Source organism: Phoenix dactylifera, chromosome 13 (assembly GCF_009389715.1).
Source record: "Phoenix dactylifera cultivar Barhee BC4 chromosome 13, palm_55x_up_171113_PBpolish2nd_filt_p, whole genome shotgun sequence".
In the NCBI taxonomy this organism is placed as follows: Eukaryota; Viridiplantae; Streptophyta; class Magnoliopsida; order Arecales; family Arecaceae; genus Phoenix; species Phoenix dactylifera.
The window spans coordinates 9,748,336-9,772,287 of NC_052404.1; the positions used below are offsets into that span (position 1 = coordinate 9,748,336).

At 40.3% G+C, this 23,952-nt stretch overlaps 4 protein-coding genes across 6 annotated transcripts; 2 read left to right on the top strand and 2 right to left on the bottom strand.

Moving 5' to 3' along the window:
* Positions 1-1,858: 1,858 nt before the first annotated feature.
* LOC103706748 (receptor-like protein 7) lies at positions 1,859-5,484 on the bottom strand. Its single transcript, XM_008790959.4, has one exon. The coding sequence runs from the start codon at positions 5,326-5,328 to the stop codon at positions 2,161-2,163; it is 3,168 nt and encodes a 1,055-aa protein (XP_008789181.2). The 5' UTR covers positions 5,329-5,484; the 3' UTR covers positions 1,859-2,160.
* Positions 5,485-5,630: 146 nt separating this feature from the next.
* Positions 5,631-10,266, top strand: LOC103706747. The gene is made up of 3 exons (XM_008790958.4): positions 5,631-5,780; positions 8,591-8,744; positions 9,913-10,266. The coding sequence occupies exons 2-3, from the start codon at positions 8,593-8,595 to the stop codon at positions 10,001-10,003; spliced, it is 243 nt and encodes an 80-aa protein (XP_008789180.1). The 5' UTR covers positions 5,631-5,780; positions 8,591-8,592; the 3' UTR covers positions 10,004-10,266.
* Positions 10,267-13,111: 2,845 nt separating this feature from the next.
* LOC103706714 (rRNA-processing protein fcf2-like) lies at positions 13,112-16,838 on the top strand. 2 transcript variants are annotated; one of them, XM_017842665.3, is made up of 7 exons: positions 13,112-13,267; positions 13,388-13,612; positions 13,683-13,743; positions 15,511-15,585; positions 15,685-15,800; positions 16,240-16,395; positions 16,606-16,838. In XM_017842665.3, the coding sequence occupies exons 2-6, from the start codon at positions 13,389-13,391 to the stop codon at positions 16,358-16,360; spliced, it is 597 nt and encodes a 198-aa protein (XP_017698154.1). In that variant the 5' UTR covers positions 13,112-13,267; position 13,388; the 3' UTR covers positions 16,361-16,395; positions 16,606-16,838. The 2 variants fall into 2 exon arrangements, with proteins under 2 accessions (XP_017698154.1, XP_038988940.1); XM_039133012.1 differs by lacking the exon at positions 16,606-16,838 and having other exon boundaries at positions 16,240-16,551.
* A 1,394-nt stretch (positions 16,839-18,232) lies between these two features.
* LOC103706712 (transcription factor bHLH140) lies at positions 18,233-23,719 on the bottom strand. Of its 2 annotated transcripts, XM_008790918.4 has the most exons (6): positions 23,500-23,719; positions 23,288-23,421; positions 20,604-21,553; positions 19,080-19,794; positions 18,813-18,983; positions 18,233-18,710 (listed from the first exon to the last, which is right to left on the bottom strand). In XM_008790918.4, the coding sequence occupies exons 1-6, from the start codon at positions 23,528-23,530 to the stop codon at positions 18,375-18,377; spliced, it is 2,337 nt and encodes a 778-aa protein (XP_008789140.2). In that variant the 5' UTR covers positions 23,531-23,719; the 3' UTR covers positions 18,233-18,374. The 2 variants fall into 2 exon arrangements, with proteins under 2 accessions (XP_008789140.2, XP_008789139.2); XM_008790917.4 differs by having other exon boundaries at positions 23,288-23,592.
* Between the last annotated feature and the right edge of the window lie 233 nt (positions 23,720-23,952).

The window sequence follows — 23,952 nt, forward strand, 5'->3', positions numbered from 1 at the left end:
GGCGGGTTCGGGGTCCGCAGGATCCTCGAGGCAAGCGCCGGCTGGGAGGAGATCTCCAAGTCAGCGAAGGGATCTTTGGAGTGGCCCTTCAGGACCTGGAGTTGTCTGTGGAGATCGTCCACCCGCCGGTCCAGGGAGCGCGACCGGTGGGTGGGGGACAAGGAGCGGCGCGAGGGGGACCGACTGGAGTGCGGGCCCCTCGAGGACTGGGGTGTCTGAGAACGCGCCCGGGTCCGCCTCTCGTACCCCGCACAGCTCCGATGAGAAGGTCCTGGCAGAATGGACCGCACTCGAGAATCCTCCTCGCGCCGGCGCTCCTCTCCATGGGAGAGGAAGGAGCGCGGGTTGTGAGGAAGAGGCGAGTGCTCGGGGGGCAGCGGCTCCTGAGCCCGTTGCGGCACCCGAGAGATCACACCCTGCAGATTCTGCACTGCCTCCGCGAGGGTGCGAACCTGCTGGGCTAGCTGGTCGAACTGAGCAGCTTCGACCGTCTGAATGGGAGAAGGGGCGGTGGAGTGCTGCTGAGAGTGCGTTGGGGACGCAGCAGCCTCTCGGCCGGAGGCGCGAGAGGCTCCGCGACCGGAAGCATTGGAAGCTCCACGACCACCTCGCCGTGCCATTACGATCGTTCTAAGATTCGGCCCTCCTTCTAGCGCCAACTGTTGCTGGTGGTCCAAACCGAGAACGATTGGCACTGCGGTGTGAACGGGGTTCCGTCTGAGTTGTCTTGGTTGGTGTTGGTTGCGCTCCACCTTCCGCCAAGAAACCTGCAAACAAGCCTTGCACCACCACCAGGGTGGTGATGGCCCTCCGACGGTCAAGTCAGAGGAGATTGGAGGAGGAGGAGAGGTGATAATCGCAAGTAAGAGAGTGCTCTGGGAGATATTGCTCACCCCCCCTTTCTCCCCCCAGCCGCATATATACCTGGCTGGGGGGTCTCTCAGGGGGGTTCGTTATCGTGGGGCACGATGGTGTGGCCACTGACATGGCCGTTACAGGGCGTCGTGGAGCAGCACCGGGTACGGCCACGTCAGGGCATAGTGGGGCTCCGCTTTGTACGGCTGATGCAGGAGATCGTGGAGCAGCATCGGATACAGCCGTTGCAGGGAGTAGTGGAGCAGGAGGCCGCGGCGTGCCTCTGGGGAATAGCCTGTCGTTATCAAGAGATCTCCGACTCGGGGTCGGAGCGCTGGATCAAGGGGCAGCCGACTCGGGGTCGGGCTGCGGAGCCGAGGATATCCGACTCGGGGTCGGATTGCTGGATCAAAGGGCAGCCGACTCGGGGTCGGGCTGCGGAGCCGAGGACGTCCGACTCGGGGTCGGAGCGCTGGATCAAAGGGCAGCCGACTCGGGGTCGGGCTGCGGAGCCGAGGATGTCCGACTCGGGGTCGGATTGCTGGATCAAAGGGCAGCCGTAGTCTTCCTGGGCGCGCGTGCCGGTCACGTGGGGCATGGCGGCTTATTTCCCCCGTAACACTAACATAAGTTGTAACAACCCAGGATCTCACCCAAAATGGCTAGCCGGAAGGTATTATTTGGATTCTTTGATTCTGTATAAGTATCCATAATCTACCCAGCGAATAACCGATGTGGGACTAAACACACGCCCGCACGGATCCTCACATACTCCCCCCGTTCAAGTCCTGACGTCCTCGTCAGGCTAAGGGTTCAAATCTATTCAAATCTAATCACAAACACCACGATCGGCTCATGGTTAGCTCCAATGGATCCATATTGCAGTATCCCCTAGTCCACATAAGTTATGGGCCAGGTCCACTCTGATACCATTTGTAACAACCCAGGACCTCACCCAAAATGGCTAGCCGGAAGTTATTATTTGGGTTCCTTGATTCTGTATAAGTATCCATAATCTACCCAGCGAATAACCGATGTGGGACTAAACACATGCCCGCACGGATCCTCACATAAGCAAAATTAGTTTGGCTTTCCACATTCCTCTTCAGTACCATTTCGTGCTAATTCTCAGCTTGTAATGGATGCTGCTGCTGATCTTCCTAGCCTGACACAACAGTAAGCATGAGAAGGACCAAATCACTGAAAGATCGAAAGCTTGGGAAGGCAGCCTCTTTTTCGTTCATTCAACTGTCATTGATACCTATTCATGGGTAAGTCTGTGTAGATGTCAAACGGAAGGCTAAGCTACCTGTCAACTGGATGCTCATGCCACCATCTCCCAACCCTCCAGGCCGTGAAAAGCATTACCACTGCAAAGCCAACTCCAAAACCCAATCCTATCATGATGGAACCAAAATAACTCCAAATTTGGGCTCCAGAAGCTCCATGATTGGAGCTTGAAGAAGGATCTGTGCTTGGACTACTACATTGTTTTGACAATGGGCTCCCACATAATCCTTCATTCCCTATAAACGAAGCGTTCGCGAATGTAGAGAACTGAGTACTATTTGGTATTGTTCCCGATAAATTGTTGTATGAGAGGTTCAAAGAAGAGAGGAAAGTAAGAGAAGTCAGCTGCTGGGGAATCCCGCCTGAGAGGTCGTTTGAAGATAGATCCAAAGACTCGAGCTGCAGCAGGTCCCCAAGGTGAGGAGGGATTTCACCTGTAAGAGCATTGTGCGACATGTTTAGCACCACCAGTGAATTGAGTTCCCCAATCTCCCCCGGGATGCCACCTTCGAAGCGATTACGAGAGACATCAATGGATGTGAAGATGGTCAGGATCTTCACTAGCGTCATCTCCAGCCCTTTGACTGATACTGTGACACTGTTCTGATAGTAGGGTGATTGGCCGAACTGCAGGTACCTGTAATCCACAGTGGAGCGATTAAAATCTGAACCACCCATCATGGCTTTTAGATTCTTGAAGCATTCAGGGGGTAATCTGCCGCTGAAGTTATTGGAAGACAGATCAAATATTTGCAGCATCTCAAATGTGCCATTGCTTCCATTGTTTTCTGCAGGAGGACCAACATGGCCATAGAATTCATTGGACCTCAGAACAAGGACGCGCAGTGTAGAAATTTCCCCCAGCCAGTATGGAAAGGAGTCGACCATGCTGTTGTTTCCAAGGTCTAGAACCTCTAGCATTCTGCACCTGGCCAAGGATGTGGGCAGCTGCCCGCTCAGCTGATTACCATTGAGATTTATTGTCCGGAGAGTACAGTTTTCGTCAAAATTCTGAGGCAAGGCTCCCTGAAACCGGTTGCCCCGCAAATTCAGTATGCCCAAACCATTGCTGCCTTCCACAAGGCATGATGGGATCGAACCGTTAAAACTGTTGTCTGAAAGATCAAGGACTTGGAGGTAGCTCGCATTGCAAATGGAAGGAGGGATTTCTCCTGTGAGTCTGTTACTAGACAGTGAAAGGAAGACGGTGAAACTGAGATATGCACTGAAATTGGATGGGATAGAGGACGCGAAGCTGTTGTTGGAGTAATCCAAAACAATGGTGTTCTGCGGAGGGAGAGGAATAGGTCCTCGAAGCATGTTGGCTTGAAGATCAAGGATCATTGAACTGATATCGGAAACATCGGGCGGAGGTCCCTCCACACTGGTAAACATGTTAAAAGAAAGATTCAAATAATTGTAACTGTAGTTCCCAATACTCCATATCCACTGGGGTATACTGTCGCCAATGCTGTTCATTGAGAGGTCCAGGGTGCCGACTCCAACCTGGTATCTCAAAAAACCAGGAAGCCTGTTCAGATTGCAAGATACCAGTCTCAACGTGCTGATATTAGGGAAAGAAGCCCACGAAGAATTATCATCTCCATCTATTACTGACAGCCTATTATTTGAGAGATCCAGAATCGAGAGATTCCTCAAGTTCCGGAGCAAGTCTAGCACCACCGTACCGCTGAAGTTGTTTGATGCAAGATTGAGAATTTTTAGCCCTGAGAGCCGAAAGACCGACTTAGGAATTGGTCCCTGCAGCTCGTTATTACTCAAGTCAACATTTGACAACGTGGAAGAAGGATCTGAAAACTCTTGGAGATGTCCGGAGAACTGGTTCTGGCTAAGCAGCAAATTCTGTAAAGATGGTAGGGAAAACAGCCATACAGGAATCTCACCAGAGTGTGAGTTATTTGTTAGATCAATCACTGTGAGATTGCGAAGCACTCGGTCGCCAAGAGAGGAAGTTATCGATCCACTCAGCCTATTATTCTTAAGTACTACATCTGAAATGCTTCGCCATCGAACCATCGAAGGAAGCTCGCCACTGAGATTATTGAATGAGAGGTCCAGATGGACCAACTGGGTGAGGTTGCTAAAAGAATAGGGTATGGCCCCAGAAAATCGACAACCCGAAAGCTGCAATTCCGTCAAAGACTTGAGATTGCCAATAGACCCAGGTAAAGTCCCGGAAAAGTTCGTGTTGGACAGGACCAAACTTTCCAAGGTGCTATCTTCGGGGAACCCAGGCAAATTCCCAGAAAGATCAGTATTGCCCGACACATCAAGCAACGCCAAATTCCTGAGCTGAAGGATCCTTGCCGGAAACAATCCTGTGAGCCCACAAGCACTGAGACTTAGCACGCCTAAAGAAGAGAAATTGCCAAAGAACTCCGGCACACTGGAATTTAATCTATTCTGATCAAGGCGAAGTTTCGACAACGACCGAAGCCTGGAGAGCGATGAATGAATTGGACCAGAGAGCGAACAGTATGCCAAGCTCAGCGCTTGGAGGCCAGGGGTCGAGTCGGACACTGCTGTGCACCACTCGGAACCATCAGAAGAGATGTTGATGCCATCGAGGTAGAGTTCCCTCAAATTGCTGAGGTTTGTAATTAAGGTCCTGAGATCAGGATCACGAAGCTTGAGTGATGTGGAAGGTCCCTCGTCGAAAAAGAAAGTAGAGAGGTCGAGAGAGACCAGCTTCGTAAGCCGAGAGATGCCCGACGGTATCTGGCCATAGAGGCCGACGTTGGAGAGGTTGAGATGGGTGAGATTAGCCAGCTTATTGAACGCCGGCGACTGGAGACTTTGGTTGAACGGGTTGTACGCGAGGTTGAGAGAAGTCAGGGAGGTGAGGTTAAAGAGGATCGGATCGATCCTACCGGATATGTTGCGGCTGCTGAGGTCGAGAGCGGTGACCCGACCTGAAGAAGCCGGGTCGCAGGTAACGCCCTCCCAGTGGTCGCAGCAGTCGGTGCCGGACTTCCAAGATTCGAGGTTGGTGGTGGACGTGTTGGTAGAGAAGCCTTCCTTCAGCCGGAGAAGGGCGGAGCTCTGGTCCGGGAGGCATTGGGCCACGGAAGAAAACTTAACGGCGGAGAAAGCTGAGGATAGTATAAGGAGAAGGATTAGGCACAAGGATGGCCGTGGGACGGAGAGGGTGGTGAAGTCCATGACCGTGACGGAGACTGGAAGAATGGAAGGAAGAGGGAGGAGAGGGATGGTGGAAGTTTTGGGAGGAGCATACTGGGACCGTGGACGTCAACGCACAGGCTATTCCGCCGAGAAGAAAATGATGATCCAGTTCGAGAGGACATAGCTAACCTACCTATCAAAACCAACGTAACGAGGAAAGTTCTGCTAACTTCCAAGTTTATAGACTTGACCGTGAAATTTATCACTAGAACAGCTGCACCCGGTATCTGCAGGATGCAAAAGGCTATAGTGGTGGGCCCTCAATTGGGCTGGATCTATTGATTCGGCCCATTTCCAGCTTTGTCCGCCTAGGGTTACCGCACCGATCGCCCTGCCCACGAGTACGGTAATCAGCGACAACCGCCGGCTCATCTCCATCCACGAAACGCTTTCCTGCTCTGGCATCCGCGTCTTCCACCACTCGATCTATGGTAATTCTCATTTCCCTGTTCTATATTTTTTCTCATAAATGTGTTTAATTCGTCTGTGATTTGATCGGATCTAGGGCTTAGGTTTTGTCTCTCCCCCATACCCCGCGGTCTGCTGTTTTTTTTTCCGTCTTTAACTTTATTGGCACGTATTATGTTTCCCACAAGTATCTGTTGATCTTGGCTTGCCGCTTGATCCATCTTTGAGTAAAAGATGGTTAAATATATTAGGTTTGTGGTTCATTTGATTAGCCCTATATCTTGGTGCTCTCTCTTTTTTTTTTTTTAATTCTCTTTTCCTCTATCTGTACAGATATTTTTGTTAGATTTGAATTCTTAGTTTGTTGATCTCGGTAGATTTACGTATGAATACCGGCCGATCTAGCGTTTCAGACACTTAAGAGACCATAGATTTTTTTAAAAAAGTTTTTTTTCTAGATTAGAAATTGTGGATCGTGCTCATTTATTTGATATCTGTCGATCAATTTATGATCATAAGCTTTAACGTTATTATATTTTGGGTAGTTGGGTACTTTTATTATCTAGTCTCAAATCATACAAAGTTCATGTAATTTGGAAAAAAAAGGACAGATCATTTATGATTTGTTCTTATAATGCTCATATATTATAAATCAGTGATTTTATCTGTTTTTGATGATTATGGTGATGTTGGTATCATTTGTTGTTCTTGCCCATTCCATCTTATGAACTGAATATTCATAATTTCGGCACTTCACGTATGGCCATCTAAATTTCTTTCCTTGCTGGTTATTATCAGTATTGATCTGTAAGATCGTAAGTTGTAGATAATGATAATCTCATTCATGTCCATTAGATCTCTCACTTTACATTACCATTCTCTTCTGGGTATGCTTTTTTCTGATTAGTTTTGTGCATTCATCATTTCTGTTACACACTAGTTTTTGGCTTTCTCTCTCTGGGGTGTCTGTCGGGGGGTGCATCTGTGCATGAGTGTTTGTGTCGGAAAGTTATAGTTCTGGTGCTGCAATCTGTCATCACTGTTTGCTGGATTTGTTGCTTATGATCTCATTAATACTATGATTATTTTCTCATTCCGTTCATATCATCGCATATGTTTTAATCCTTTAAGGAAACAGATTGTGATTTTCGACTTGAAAGACATTTACACTGCATAATTGCCTTCCTTAGGTTTATAATCTTGTAGCCTAGGGTTTAAAATTATGGCCTTTCTTTATAAGCATCTGTTTTCTTTTTCCTCCTGTTTCATTCACATCACACCTAAGGACATGGATTTGATAGTAAGCATGTTGTTTATTGGTTTCTCATGCATTTAGGGAATTATTGTTATAATGATAATAACATTACATATTCATGGTCATTCTTATTATGTGTGGTTAATGAAAATTTATTGCCTATTCATTCAGCATGTATTTTAGATAGCCTTTTCTTCTGTTGTAAAATTACTTGTGCGGCTAATTGTGTATTATTGATGTGTTATTGTCATAGGCTCGCCATCACACTAAATTATCCATATGGAGTTACTTTTTGGCAATTTTGATTGTTAAGAACTTGTGTTTATGCTTGTCTACCTTATGATTGTACTTCATATCATTTATCTGTTATGCAAACCATACAGAGGAAAAGCTAAAATGAATGCACAAAACAATTGTTTGCAATTTGAATGAATGTCTTAGGTGGATGAAGACAAATAATGACCATTGAGAGAGCATAAGAATTAGATAAGGTGAATAAATTCTGGTCCACTTTTAATGATGTTTCAGTGTCTTGACTTTTTAATGCAAGTACCTCTGACCACTGTAATTCACTTTTGAAAGCGAAAGTCTCATATTATTTGATAAGAAGTTGTAACCACAAACACTATTAGAAATTTGACGTCCTTCAAATCAAGATTAAAATGAAAAATCATGATCTAATGCTCAGGAAATGGAATTGCTTATAGCTTGAATTTGCAAGCATAAATGACCTGTTTTAAGAGTAGGCTGTTTTTTGAAAAGCCAGCTGTCCATCCGTATAATGACTACAAATGTTGATTAGATATATCTTGAAGATATGAGGAAAGGTTTGCCTTGGAAAGCTTTCTTAAACAATATTAAAAGTTAAAAAACAGAAGGTGTCCATTTAGTCACATCAATGGAACCACATGAAAGATGTTAAGAGTCTTGAGATTTGAAACTTCAGTAAATACCTTGATTTCATAATTGACTTAAAGTGAACTTATACAAAATCACATTCTTTCAAGAACAGACAAGTATCAAATTCTTTTGTATCCTTTTTCCTGTGCTGGCATATGCTTTCATCGAATATTTGCATTTTTGACTGCTTTTTTTTCTCATAGAAGTGTGATTTCATTTCTCTTTTTCTTGATGTTGTTTTGTATGTTGACAATTTTCATTGTAGTTGGGACCTTTATTTGCTATTTTTCTATTTTATGGTTTATTTATCTTCGTTGATTTTGAGGGCGAATAAAATCCTTCATTGAGGAGGGAGATAAAAATAACTGTTGAAGTCTTAGTAGTTGGATAGAGGTTAATTTGGACTATTAAAATCACTCAGTTATTAAGAAAAGTTGTATAATTTAAAAGAAAGGCCTAAGGGGTTTGCAAATTGTTGCATCAATATTTCATTTTCTTTTAAAGCTGATCTTTTATTTACTCCCTGATATTGAACAGCCATTTGGACTATTAAAATCACTCAGTTATTAAGAAACGTTGCATAATTTAAAAGAAAGGCCTAAGGGGTTTGCACATTGTTGCATCAATATTCCATTTTCTTTTAAAGCTGAGTTTTATTTACTCTCTGATATTGAACAGCCATGAAGGTGAGGTCATCAGTGAAGAAACTCTGTGAGTTTTGTAGGACAGTGAAGCGTCGTGGGAGAGTCTATGTATTATGCACTGCCAATCCCAAGCATAAGCAGCGTCAAGGCATATCAACATTTGCTTATGAGGGTCCACTGCCTCCTGTGTATGTATATTAGTTCCAGTTCTCTTATTTTTGTCTTTTTATAATATTATCCTATGCTTTACTTGCACATTTCTTTTCAAAAAAGAAAAATTAGTTTGTTGGTGTTTAGTTATATTCTGCATGATAAAAGCTTAGTACCAAATAAAAGAGGGAGATGCAATACAAAGGTGCCTAACATACTGCTCACTGAGTTACCATTTTTAAGCTTCTATCAAATTCTTTAATTATATCACCAATGGCACTTTTATTAAAATAACATTGAGATGTTCATTGACCAGGTTAATATAATTTCTAAATCAAGATTTTTCTTGAAATAGTTATTTCATTTGTGAGTTTGTGACTAACAATTTGCTCCACCTGTCATTAGATTTGATAACAAACTAGTAGGGGTTTGGCATACTCGCACCAACAAAATTGGGTGGGTAGAGAGAGATGCATTGTACTGGCAAGCATGGACATCATGTTGTGAAAACAATTTAGTTAATCTCGAGTGTTCTAAGTACCAGACTAACTAGCATTGAAAATCTTGATTGCAGATGTTCAGATGTTCTCTTTTCTTTAGGAGTACATCCAAATGGGGCCTCCAACTGATGCTAAGCCTGTATTTTAGCGACATGCAACTAAGGGCAAGCATATTCCTTTTTTGCATATCGCCTGGCAAGCCAGAAGGTATCAATACTTAATGGGGACCAGACTATGGTCCCAATTAGAAGTAAAAACTCGAGGGGCTCTTGTAATAAGTTGCCTCTATGAGGTTGCCCATATGGATGACAGACTTTCACGAGGCAATTTGGAATAAGTGACAAGTTTGTTGTACATATTTACATAGATCATGGCATCATCATACATTTCACTAGCTATTCAGGAGGCAAGTAGGGGTTGGCTTCTATATTTGTAGATTGCCTGTTGATGTAACCAGAATGCGAGCTTTATCCTTTTCAATTATTATCTTTCAATAGTTTGATTCAGGATCTAAAGGATATCTCTAGAAGGATTGCCCATACAGGAGTTCGTGATCCATCAGTTATTATTGTGGCTAAAAACTTCCGCTCATATCATTCTTACATTTTAAACTAATGCAATCTCTTTTTTGCCACAATATTTTGCTCATTTTTCATTGTCTGGTGTTGTGGGTCCTCCACTAGTCCTTATTTCGTGTTGGTTGCAGGTCTTCGGATGTTACCTCTAAGCAGGAAACATCAGCTACCAACAGTTGGCCCATAGGGCTGGCATCCCTTCTGAAAAAACAGGACAGTTGAGCTCAAGATGTATGTTGATCAGGCTACGTTTGGATCACTAAGGCATCTGCAATGTCATCACAGTCTAGTTCAATGCTTTTGCACCACATTTTCATTAGCTAGTTCTGTTACTATTTTCAGATCTTGTATTTTTATCTGACGAATATTGTGCAGACTGAGGCATTATCTAAACATGCTTGCTGGTATTCAATCCTTCCTGTCAGGAATAATAGTGTGGTTCTTTGCAGTTCTCAGAGCTTAATTATCATCTCATTTAAATTCCAGCAAGAATTAGAGGTGTGGTTCAAATCTTGCAGAACTCTCGCTGGTATATCATTCTCAATGGGTTCCATCGTTGTGACTGCTTTAGGACTGGAATGTTACTGTTGCTAGTTTGGTCCCTAGTGGCTGCCTGGAGGTCAAAATTTTTTTACAGGCTTGCAATCAAAGAGAGGTGCTTGATGTCAAGGTTCATATCTTAAATTCTTAATTTATTTTACAATTTTTTTGTGCAAAGTCCTAGTTGATCTGTCTAGCAAAAGCACTCTATTTGAAAATAATTTAACTGTGTGAGCAAGTGGAGGTTGGTTGCTAGTGATGACGGTGCACTGTATCGGCCCTACCAATATGTTCCCAATGTATCATACTGTACCAGTATCGGACCATGATATCGGACATACCAACATGGTATAAAGATGTAGAATCTACTATTGAGATTGCGACTGTTGCTAGTAACTGTGTATGTTTTGAAATCGGGATATTATTTTATTCTATTATCTTTCAGCCATGGATCTTTTTTGAAAGTTACCCTAGCCCTGAAGCTTGGTTTGTATTGTATCAACTATGCTGCTTCCTATACTCATTTGTTTATAATTTACTCTTTAATGATTGTAGTGAGCAAGGGTAGAGGTAAATTATATTACACCCAATAATATGAAAAACTTATGCTTATCTTTGAGGTTTATATTTATCTAATACTTTAATCTATAACTTAACAAAATGTTAGTCAAACTGTTAATTTTTAATGAGATCTAAGTGCCATATCAGATTTTTTTTCCTAAAATTTTCAAATTAATTTTACAATTTTTTTTTAAGATTTACGTTTATTACACTTACGCTCAATATTTTGTAAAATCTATAGTTTCATCTAGTTAAATCGATAACATTAGTGAAACTATTTATCTATTGTAAAAAATCAAAATTACCCTAATAAGAAGTAAGGCTCCTCTTTTCCTTTTTCGGCTCTCCGTTCTTTTCAAAGTCTTCCGTCTTTATGAGTTTTCTTCTCTTGGAGATTGAGTAGTTAGGGTTTTTTTCTCGTTTTGCCCCTCTCCTCCCACCATGAGCGTCCCTTCTCAATAAGAGACTAACGACAAGCTTTCTTCCTAACCAGTATCCGATGACAAGCATCCTTAATTTTCAATCAGTATTTGGCAACGAACGTTCTTCTTGATCAGATTTTGTTCTTGCTTTCCAGCCTACCATGTCACGGAGATTGGGAATGTTGTCGTTGTGAATTAAAATTCTTATGTCTATATATAGAATTATGATAGCTTTGGCAACCTATCATCAAAAGGATCCAAATTAGTACGTGTGAGAGAACTCCTTTTTGGAATATGCACTAGTTGCGGTTCAATGGCCTGGCTTCGGCCATGAAAAGGCTGTCTCAAGCGATAAAACTCTTGATACTAATTTTCTACAGCAGAAAATTTTAGAGGCATCCACTTGTCTGAGAGAGCTAGATTGTTTTTTTTCTTAGCATATAGCTTTTTTTTAATGATTCATCAAGATCAAGCTCTAAACCTATGGCGCCTCATGGCTTCTCCTTAGGTCGATGTTATATCACTTTAGGCTAGTTTGGTCATTTTATAATTTTTTTTTCTAATATGGTATTTAGGTCTCATTTAAATTAACGATTTGGCTAATATTTTGTTAGGTTAAAGTATTGAATAAAAATAAACCTCAGAAGGGCAAGTATAGATTTTTCAAATTATTGGATGTAAGTATAATTTAACCCTAATCTCAGAATTTTTTATATAATTTACTCATCACTCTGGGGCAATTTTGTCTTTTTTACATGAGGTTTATGAGTCGCTTGAACTAAGTCATTCGAAAGTGTTGAATGCATAATAATAAAAACCAAGAGACTGAAATACATATGTGCGTGTGCGCATGTGTGTGTATGTGTATATATGTATATGTATATATATGTATATATATATATGTATGTATATATATATATATGTATGTATGTATATATATATATGTATATGTATATATATGTATGTATATATGTATGTATGTGTATGTATATATATATATATATATATATATATATATATATATATATATATATATATATATATATATATATATATATATATATGTATGTATGTATGTATGTATATGTATGTATGTGTATATATATATATATATATATGTATGTATATGTATGTATATATAAGTATAGCGGATCATGGTTCCTCTCTTGTCACTCATACAAGATGCCCCTTCACATTTGGGTGATGGTTTTATACCTAATTATTTTTTCAATGTAATCAACCTTTTATTGGTTGGTTTCTCTATTTCCCAGTAATTACTTTGTTATTTTTTTTAATATTCTGTTCCTATTAGAAATTTTATTGATATTTTACTAAAGCAAACTCTCTTAGTTGGCCTAATCTACTGATAGATCTAATCGATCTAATATGCCAATGATCCAATCAATCGCTCGTTTTAGTTTTTCAGGAAATAGTTTTTGGTGTACCCAACAGGTCTTAATAGAGTAGAATGCCAAAGGCTCTATTTTGACCAAAATTTTAACTTCCATGACATTGAGGTACCTATAAATTCCCTAAGACAATTAAGTATGCAAATTCAATTATAGAAAATCACAAGTTTCATGATTTAGTGTTAATGGTATGATTTATTACCACTTAAGCCAAGAGATACAGAGTCTATTCTGAAAGGGGTTGACCTTCAAACTGGGCTTGTTACTCGGTACTATGGTTCCGTGAGCGCTAGTCTGATTTGCTTGGAGATCCGAGTTTTGTCCTACGTGGAGAGAGGTGGTTCTAAATCTACCTCGAGCATTTAAAATTGATCAGATCATGGCCATCCATCAGAATACCTTGTCAATTCTCACTTGATTAAATCACGCTCATCAAACGTTCCACCGAACCCGACATCTTCTCTCTCCTCTCCTCACCCTACCCCTTGTCTTCCGCCGCCTCGGCCCGTCTCCGTCCCTGCTCGTCGCCGGCCGCCTCCGCCGTCGCTGCCAAGGTACGTCCCCCACCTCTCTCTCTTTCTCTCTATCTGCCCCAGCACTTAAGCACCGTCGGCCGCACTCTGCCCTACAACCTTTTTCCTTTTTTTTGATTCGTTTAACTTCGTATCGATCAGGATGCCAGAAGAAAATTCGTCGATTGGTCTTTCTTGGGCTCCAAAGGTGCCTCCTTTAACTAATGGAAACAAAAACAGCTCCGAGAAATCACGCGCTCCAGCGAAAGACTCTGTTTGGAGACCTGGCAATGAGCTCGTGGACGGATTGTTTGTTCCTCCCAGCGATCCGCGAAAGCTGAATAAATTGCTGAAGAAAAGTGTTAAAGACACTGCTGGCGGAAGCTGGTAAGCGGATGCCAAACTCTGCTAATCTTGTTCCATTAATTAGAGTTGTTGATGATTATTTGTGGCGTAGGTTTGATATGCCTGCTCCTACTATCACTCCGGAGCTAAAGAAAGATCTTGAGATTCTCAAGGTATGCTTTTTATACATAAACTCCTTTTTTTGAAAAAAAGAAAAAAATCATCAAAATCGTGGATTTCTTGATCGGTTCGTCTTTGAAAACCTACCATGGATTTTGGGGCTTTCTGCGCCGTTCATGTTTCCAACCTTTTGGATGCATTAGATTTTTTTTTTCCTAATAAAAATCGAAACATCATGCTTTAAGTTTCTTGGGCTTGCAGAAGTTCTTGTAAAACATTTTTCAGCATGGATGAAAATTGGTTCATTATAAACTTTCCAAGCTTGTTCGATAAGTTCTCTGATTTTGTAGTGTGAATATGAGGCTTTCGGTGTTGTAGTAGGACAAGAGAGGGTTAAAGTGTGTAGTGGCTTATTTTCTTGTGGAAGTTTGAACAAATTATGATTGGGGAAGTCATCTAAGTATCTTTCTGAAGTAGTAAAAGATAAACCATATAATTGAAGATGAAAAGGTTTGGAGTCTGTGCAAGTGGTTTTTTCCTATGTTAGCTGTACAAATTAATTGTGGATGGGTGTCATATTGTTCTCAAAAGAAGTTTTCTAGCTTGTTTGTGTCCTTTTTTTTAAATGTAGGAACTTTGTTAGGAGAAGCTTTGGTAGGGATTACTTCTGTAGGAGAAAGTGATGCTCTGGGATCTTGCTGAGACTATATTATCTTATGCTTCGTTTTGATTCTGACATATTTATGACATTGTTACCTATATAAGGTTGAGCTGTTGTTACTGCCACCTGCACAACTCAAAAGTTGTTGATGGCTTGGAAGAATCCTTCACCTAGCAGGGATGGATAACGTAACGTCCGATCAGTAATCATTAAGTGTGCTGAGAGATTTTGGAGAAATTGCAGTCTTTGATGTGATCGTCGGGGGTTTATAACATTTGCAGATATATAGCTACATTCCCCTCTTTTTGTAGGCTGGCTGTTGGACTGTCGTGATTTGGGCTGCTTGGGAGTTTCTTATCTATACAAGAACACCCCACTCCCCACACCCTTTTTTTTTCTGAAAAAAAAAGGAAGCCACCATATGGCATGTGCGCATGCACAGAAAAGAAAAAGAATGAGTTTTTACAATAGATCCTTTCTCCTGAGGCTGCTTCTGGATGTCTTAGAGCTTGATATGCAAACCTCTTATCTGGTCCATTAGATTATGATGCTAGGCAATTCCATTTATCTTATTCATCAGATTATGATGTTAAACTCAGATAGGGTGTTGGTCACCCTAGACAATTTATGTTTACATTCTTGATTGTAGTTCCTGAGTTGTCATAGGATGTGCTTTTGCAACTATTAACTTGTTCGGGTCAGAAACCTTGAAGATTGGTGTTAGACGGCATGTTCTGATTCTGATTTAAGTACTAGGTTTTTTTTTTTTTTTTTGGTACATTGGCAGAAGCAAGGACTTTTATCATCTTATTCTAGTTGAAATATGTGAAAATGGTTCTGGGCTTTCTCATCGTGTGTAGTGAGAAGCTGGTTCACCCCCCCCAAAAAAAAAGTGAAAATATGATGTTCGAATTGGATATGTGCCTAGAAAGATATATGCTGTAGGAATGTGTAGTGCTTATTGTGCTTATAGTTTATTCATCCATAACATTGAAATTTGGTATTAGAGAACATTGTGTTTGAGTTTTTTACTCAAGATTTTTTTTTTTTAATGTTAGTCTGAGAATTATCAAGATACTGTACAGGGCTAATGCATGGGTTGGTTCTAATTACTTCACTCTATCTACGTTGGAGTTTTGACATTTTATTCATGCTGCAGCTGAGGAGTGCTATCGATCCAAAAAGGCACTTCAAAAGGGGAGAGAAATCGAAGGCCCTCCCGAAGTATTTTCAGGCAAGTTGCCTTACTTTTCTGCAGTTGTTTGAAAAGTATCTTCAGTCACCAATTTCATCTCATTTCAAATGATTAATATGTTTGGTCAAAATCTGTTAGGTGGGTACCATTATTGAACCTGCATCTGAGTTCTTCTCAGGCAGGCTGAAGAAGAAAGAGAGAAAGGCAACATTGGCGGATGAACTGCTATCTGATCATGCATTTAAGGCTTACAGGTGAGACAACATTCCCCATTAAACTTAGATTACAATCTAGAATTCCAAGTGGAAGTTTGCCTGCAGAATTCCATACCCAACCTTGGTGTAAAAGGTTTTGTGATTGCACATCCATGCCATTTGAAATATTGCAGCAGGATAGCATGCCCAAAGCAGCCTGTTTTTTCATAGAGGTGAATTATCTCAAAGTTATATGAATGGAGTTGGCAATCATGGTGCTTGTCGTACCTACAGAGTCTCTGACTCCAAATGCAATTTTACGATCATAGTAACTGAAAACGTTGTATCATATTCACTTTCCTATGGTAACTTTGTCCTGCTTTTTTTTATTGTTACAGCAGGGTATTAGGCCAATAAACTCAGTAAATTTGCAAGTTATATGTTTTGGTGAAATATTATTTATTCTTCTGTTCATATGAGTGTATTTGATGTCTTGCAGAAAACGTAAGGTCCAAGAAATTGAGGAGAAACGTCAACCTGGTGGTGTTGATAAGTGGAAGAATAAGGGCCGACAGACATGGAAACGTGCCAAGCAAAGAAGGGAAAAAGCTGGTCATTGAACTGATTGCTTGGATTCAAGATAAGAGAGTGATCTGTAAGATGGAGAAACTTTTTCTTTTCTTTGTCTTCCCTTTTCTTTTTCTTTGGGAAGCAACAATTTCATGGCAGTGTAGAGAATATATGCTAATGTTGTTATCTGGAGGACCATCTTGCATGGCTTAAATCTTTATTCTTGCTGTTGTTGCCCCCACCATGAGTTTTGATATTGCGACAACCAACATGTCTCTTGTTTTCTTGCTTGCAGATAGCTAAATTCATGCGGTAGCAATTTTCTTCTGGAAACTCTGTTCTTTTAAGGAATGGACACTGAGGGTATAGAAATACTCTATAGCTTACTAGAGATGTCAAAAATTCTACAATGGAGGTCCAAATCAAAGAAAATTTAAAGCAAGATTGGTCTAATTAGGTCAAGATAAGTTCTCATTGTCTTTCAAATGTTATCGAATTTCACTAATAAAGCAATGTTTGTTCTATAAATCTTACTTTCTGGCCAGATCAGGTTTGGACATGGCATGGTCTAAGCTTCTGAAACGACTTAGCATGAATATCTATAAAGGATCATCTGTCTCATGTTAACTCTGTAATGTGGCAAATTTTTCATTTCCATTTTTAAGGCCAAATATGATATATGTCACATTTTCAAATTTATGAGGTGCATTAAAAAATAAAACTAAATCAAAAAGGGCTCCTCTTAGAAACAAACTAAGAAAATGTTGTATCTATTATAATCATATAGCCTTTTACTATTAGCATGGCATATTATCACATACACTTTCACGCAAAGCGAGCTATGCAAGGAAGCAAGTTGTGCATATCAAATCAGACTCTTTCTTCCGACGTGCTGCTGATCAATTACCAGCACGCAAGATGAGGCTCAACTTACATTTCGCCCATCACTAATACTTACTCAACACAGATAAACCGCGTCGGCTAATATTAAACCGACCGCCCTTCCTCGCGAACTGACAACTCAAAAGAGAACAAATTTTATAAAAAATATCTATTTTTGCCTTGGTGGAGGCTAAAACAGAAAAAATTATACTCAACACCAGGTGCACCACGTCAGCACTACACTACAGAAACAATCGAAAATGAGGTGATGGGGGTGGCAATCTAAGATGAACTTTATCGTGAATGGAGTTTACAGGAATGAAAATTTTGACTTGTGTCGTGCACCGCTGATATGGTGTTCCTGGTGTAGGGTATAATTTCTCCTAAGGTAGGGTATGTGGATGTGGCGGCCAACAGATGACAATGATACCAAAGGAGGATTGCTTGAAGTCATCGTACAGTAATCTTTGCTTAGAAGCGGAATAAAATGTAGTTACTAGCTGAGATAGACACCTTGTTATAGGTTTGGCGACAAATCCCTGTATTGGCCTTACATGACTATTGGATAGGGAAAATCTAGCTTGCTAGGGTATGAATGGCAACACCTTAAAAAAGGTTAGGAATGAATAGGAGAGGAAGGAGTAAGTTCTGAAAGCTTGTCTAGTCCCAGCCAGAACGAGACATAAAGTTAGCCGAAAAATAAAAAGGACGAAAGATGATAACCACCTTGAAAGAGTAACTGATGTCTTTGTCTCTGCTGTTCGCCAGCTAACTGGCTTCTGAACAGAGATCCACAACCATAACAAAAACCCGATCCCGTGGGCCTAAAGGGCCTACCCTTAAGCACAAGGTTTTTGGGCCTTGCTTTACCCTGGCCCGACCCATCGCTATGGATCCAGGGGGACAAGCAAAACCATTAGGCAATCTGAGAGGAGATAGAACCTAGAGGAAAATCCCTCAAATATATCAAGCGATGGAACCTAACAAGAAAGAAATTAGCGTGTCAAACTGTACGGAAACACAAACAGGCGAAGATCCCACTGTAAATAGCCAAAAAATTGTTCCTTATCCATAGAATTATGGTTTCATTTCATTGTCGTATACCTCCAGCCCAGTATCCACAAACAAAACCAGGGCATCATACCTGCAACTCCAATGTCCAAAACACTGTACCCATTGAGTTCATGGTTTTTCACTTACAGTTTTTGATGAAGCCGACACAAGTCGGCCATTGTGGAGAAGATGAGAGGGAAAGGAAAATTTGCAATTAGCAACATGGGATTTAAGCTTTGGGATATTAGGATGTGCACTCCGACATCTGTGGCAGCGTAACTCCATTGTCAGCAACTTCTCATCATTGATCTTTGCTGCTCCATACTTATCAATCTCCTCTATTGCATCAGTAGAATCACGGAAAAAAGCGGTGTTAAAAGAGTTCCAGTGTTTTTTGTTCTTCAAGTGCGTCGAGTCAAAATCCTGGCTTATAACATGAAGGTGCAGTTGCCTCATTGATGGGACCTGTAAGATGGCCAAAACAGAAACTGAGGTCACTACGCCAAAATCAACTGAAACAAGAAAAGAATAAGAAAATAAAGAAATTTATGTTGACTCTGAACGCACTGAATGATATCCAAGTCTAAATACTAAAGAAGCATCTTCGCTTAAAAATCTTTCAGCCCACTGCACTCCCACAGCATGCAATTGTTTCATCAAAGGAAGGTGTTCTTTCTGGACATCTGCAAGACAGTCGAGACCATGCAATCTCGAAAGCACCAGAATATGCTTTTTTGCCTGCATAGCAAAAGTTCAGATATAATACAACAACAACATGATCGAACTTGGGGTAGAGGTCAGTTAAAGCATAATGTTTAATTTAACATGCCAAACCTTGGGATACCGATCATTCAAAACAACATATTCATTTGATATCTCCATGACAGCATTCTTGTGCTTCTCAGGATGCATGGCATTCTCATAAAGAGCTTGGGCCCAAGAACCCCATGTTCTTTTCGTAGCAACAGCGGTCTTTCTGCTCTCATCATCGGATTTTGGCGCATCAGAATTGATTCCAGATTCAGCAAATCCATGATCGCCATGCTGCATATTATATTTGTCCTTTGAACTTGATTCAGTTAGAATTCCTTTGGATCTTTTGTTTCTCTCAAAATCATAAGGGTCCTCTCGTTTGATCTTCTGATCACTCTGTGGAAACTGCTCACTGGTAGTTCCTTCCATGAGATTGCTTTGTGGATCTGAAAGATTATATCTAGAATCTCCACTGCCTTCCCTCTGAAGACAGCTTTTTGAGATAGATGCAAAGTGCTCAAAAAGTGATGAGTACGCATCACGAAGAACCATGCATCCTTTGACATAGTTATTTTTAAGATAGTTTGGTCTCTGTGGATTCATATTTGGTCCAAGAACATGTATGACATGGGTCACTCCTTCGAATTTATACAGGGGAGAAGTTGAGGGAAGAGGGACTGCAACAGAGTTCCCTGGGCTAAGAGTTTCGATTCGTTCCTTGGTTGCAATTTCTAGTGATTTGCCTGCTGCTTTGAATATAGCTGCATTGACCCCTCCACCTCCAGGTTTTAACCGCCTGCACAAAGCATCAGTCGTTGATGTTGGTGTTACTTCCTGGTTTCTAAACAGTGTATGGTCATGTCGTTTTTCTTTTTTTTAATATCAATCAAACAAAGCTTATAATCACATAAACCAATGCAATTTAGTAACATGTGAAACATAGAAAGTCTTCACAAAATTAAATGCAATAATATGAGACAAACAGAATAGTCTTCTCTCAAAAACAAGATATACAGAAAAGTCTGGTTATAAAGCAAATCATGGACGGGCATTTTAATATGTAACTTTTTTGATCTTCATATAGAAATCTCTTGAAGTGATACAATAAAAAATGTAATATGTACTACCCAACAAAACTTTCCATAAAACTCCAGATGTCAACTATCAACTGAAGCATGACATATTTTAGAAATTCAATCTGTTAATACATTTTGATCATGCAATTTTGGATTAATTAAAGCAGATCTATCTCATTCTTTTTTCCTAAAGCATTCGAGTGTATAGAAATCTAAAATACTAGCATATGTACATTCTGTTACCGTAACCAACAAGCCCTTTTCTTAAGTATTAAGCATAATTATGAACTAACAAGACACATATAACACACTAATGTATTCATAAGTAATTAACAACGAAGGTAACCTATGACTGCATTATATTCTAGAAAATATGAAAGAAGTGCAACATTATCAGCTTGAAATAGGTGCAGAAGTCGAAGCATAATACATTTCCAGAACATACGCACCAAATAACATGAATAGCATCAATAAAAGCAAAACCCAAGGAGCCAGTAGAAGACAACATTCCATCACTATGAAATCTTACCAGTTGGCAGCATTGGCAATGACATTACAACGTAGGCCTCTTTTTGTGTACAGCTGAGTAATATCTCCAACAAATGTAAAGAATTTTTTAGAGTCAATGTTTCTCTCTGCAGCCTTAGCCCTAACCAAAGATAAGATATTTGATTTGTGACTCAGGTCGACCAGAACAAGTCTGACATTATCAACCTTTCTCAAAAAATCAGCAACGCTCTCTACTATAATGTCAGATGCCTTCTCATGGTCAAATTGAAAATCTGCTGTTGAAATGGATGGGAAAGCTAGTGTATGAACATCATTCGAGGAAAGATCACCAACAGAAGATTTCTCCAAAGAGTCACTCCCTTTCTTATCCTTATTTTCCATTTCAAGTTCCATGGAGCACAGATCTTTTCCACAAGTTTCTTGTCTTGGAATAGAATCTTGACAAGTATTGTCATCTATCACGTTACATTTGCCTGATGTTTCATTCTCTGGTATTTCTACTTTCTTCAGAAATTTCATTATCCCAAGCTGGACTTTTGCATCCTTACTCCTCTGGCCAAACACTCCAGATGGAAGGGTATCAGACAGATCCAGTGCACTGTATATTTTGACAGCATTTTTAACATCATTTTCGTTCTGACAAAATGTAATCCGAGAGAATCCCTCACTCAGCTGGGGTAGTTCTTTCTTTTGTAGCATGCGATTAACGACAGCAGCAGCTTTTCCTCCTTGCAAGTTCCCTTCATGCCCTGTCCGGTTCACTGACCGGGAAATACAAAGCCGAGCAGGCAGATCAAGGACCACTGCATGTACATCTGCTTGTGCTCCTCCAAGCCTCAGAAAATCAGCACGCTGGTCTCGCTCCAAGTTGCATCTATCAATGAAAACACTTTTACCATCCTTCAGTGCATCAGCTGCACTCTTTAAGCACTGTGATTTTGCTCCAGCTTTTCCATTTGCAATAGTATCCTGTAAAAAAGATTAATCTTTCAGTTTTGAAACACAACTAAGATGGACCATATCACAGAAACAGATATATGATTAGAAATAAAACATATAAATAGCCTAATAGCAAAATACTCAGAACCCAAAGGCTTTTCAAATAAAAGACTTAAACAAGCAAAGATGGCCCATGATGGCAATCAGTTCAGAAAATTTGTATAAAAAAAATTCCAAAAAAAAAAAAGCCATGTGCACTCACTGTAGGACATGATAATGGCCAGATGGATGGAAGATCTATTCCATGGCATGAATAAATTACAAATTTAGTAGAATGTAAATCCTCAGAGAAAATGTGATTTTAACTTGCCCAGGTGTCCTATTTTCTGGTATGGATCATAATACAATCAAACAAGATTAGGACATTTACATTTTACAACAATTCATATATTCATCCATTAAAAGTATGTAAATTTTACACGCGTAAACCTATAAAATCAGTTTATTTTGCTGACACTAATAGGTCAACACAGTATACAGGTTCTACTGCCATTAGTGAAACAAAAAGAATGAAAAGAACAAACAAGATAGCAGAAACGTTCGGTTACATGATTCATCTACAACCAGTCTCAACTATAGACACCCAAAAAAAAAAAAAATCCTCCCTATTGTCGATATAAAGCCCCCACGCCTCATATAATATTTGTCTCCAGGGTGGCTGTCACCATTGATGGGCAGCTAAAGCCTTTTAGGTGTAACCTTATTATAAAGATGAAATGGCCAAGGCCAATGATAAGGTATTGTTAGAAAATCACTAACTAACATGTTCTTATAAGCAATGAGCCAATAACTGCATGTAAATGGTAAGCAATGAAATATAATGTAAGTTGCGGTACAATGATCATTATAAGGAACAGCATCCTTCAATCAGAATTCAGAATTATAAAACGAGAAACCATGAGATCCTGAAAAAGCAACTGAACAAAATCGAAGGCGAAAGAACTAGGCCTAATTCAGTTTTGAATGGAAGAGGATGATGAAGACAGGGCCCTTCATATTTATCATGTTAAACCCTATCTCAAGGAACATAAACTTGGTAATTAGGTATCCTAGAGACAGCATGCAACCATATCACTTTGAAAACATGTCAGTTTCTTGGTATGCCGGTAAGTTGTGGATAAAGGAATTGTCTGAACATCATGACCCTATGATCATATAATCTGCATGTTTACAGGTTGAGCCGTTCTAAAAAATTGGTTGGACCGATTACTTGAGATAAGTCTTTATCTTGCATCTTTTTTTTGTTTAAAAAAAAATGCAGACTTTCATTTCTCTGCCATTCAGTTGCAATTTCCATTTTTCTCTAACCTTTCACCATAGTGGATAGACACTTGGTCTAGCATTCACTTTACCCTCATAATCTATCTGTTTTGCAATATCAGCTGATCATGGTTGTAAATTTTCCGCACTTGGCATCATTAACAAAGAAAGGAATTAGTATGCAAAATTTCTTAGGAGGAGTCTAACATATAGCTAAATTTGCCCATTCTTTACGATATATCTAAAGGGCGACACATTGTTGTCGTCTTAGCATCTAACATAGTAACATCTAGTTTTGGGCGTAATCAAACGATTAAATCAACGCAACACCATCATGAGTCCCTCCCTAGGGCATCAAAGCCCAGGTTGTACCAATTAAAGAGCAAATTTTGATCGGAACAGTATCATATACAGTGACTAAACGAGGGATGGATGGGAAGAGACCTGGCAAATCCGAACCCAGCAACGGCGGGCGGAGCTCATGACGTCGTTGCAGAAGGTGGTCTTGCCGCTGCCTGGGGGACCCATCAGAATCACCACCAAGGTTTTCCTTTTCCCCTTCACTTCTTCTTGTTCTTCTGAAAGCAAACGGAAAGGAGAAAATGTAAACATAAACAAAAATTTTTAAGGGGAACAATATCAGAGGTTCATGGTACGTTGGAGGGTCGGCGAATCTTTTTCCTCCATTGCCAACGGTTTGGGTACGTGCGCCGCGACAGCGCCGGTGAGGGCAAGGGTCCAAGGAAGGAGGAGAAGACGGCCGTAAACAGTGTCTCGTTCGAGAAGGTTCGGGTGTAACTGCAAATCGTAGCCGTTAATCTGGTATCGCGGCGGCGAACAGGTGGCTGCTCTTGGCGAAATAAAACAAAGTTTTAAAATCGCTGTTATGGCTACGATTGCAGAACTTATTTGGTTCAGACTTCAGAGAAATTGAAAGGAAAGCCTGATCAATAAAACAAGAAAAAAATATTAAAAATTTAATTATTTTTTAAAAAATAAAAAAATAATTTTTTTAATGAAAATAAGATTTTTATATTTTTTTCAAAAAGTGTGACTTGAGAAAGTCACTCTACTATATGTTAAAAATTTAACTTTTTTTTCAACTAAAA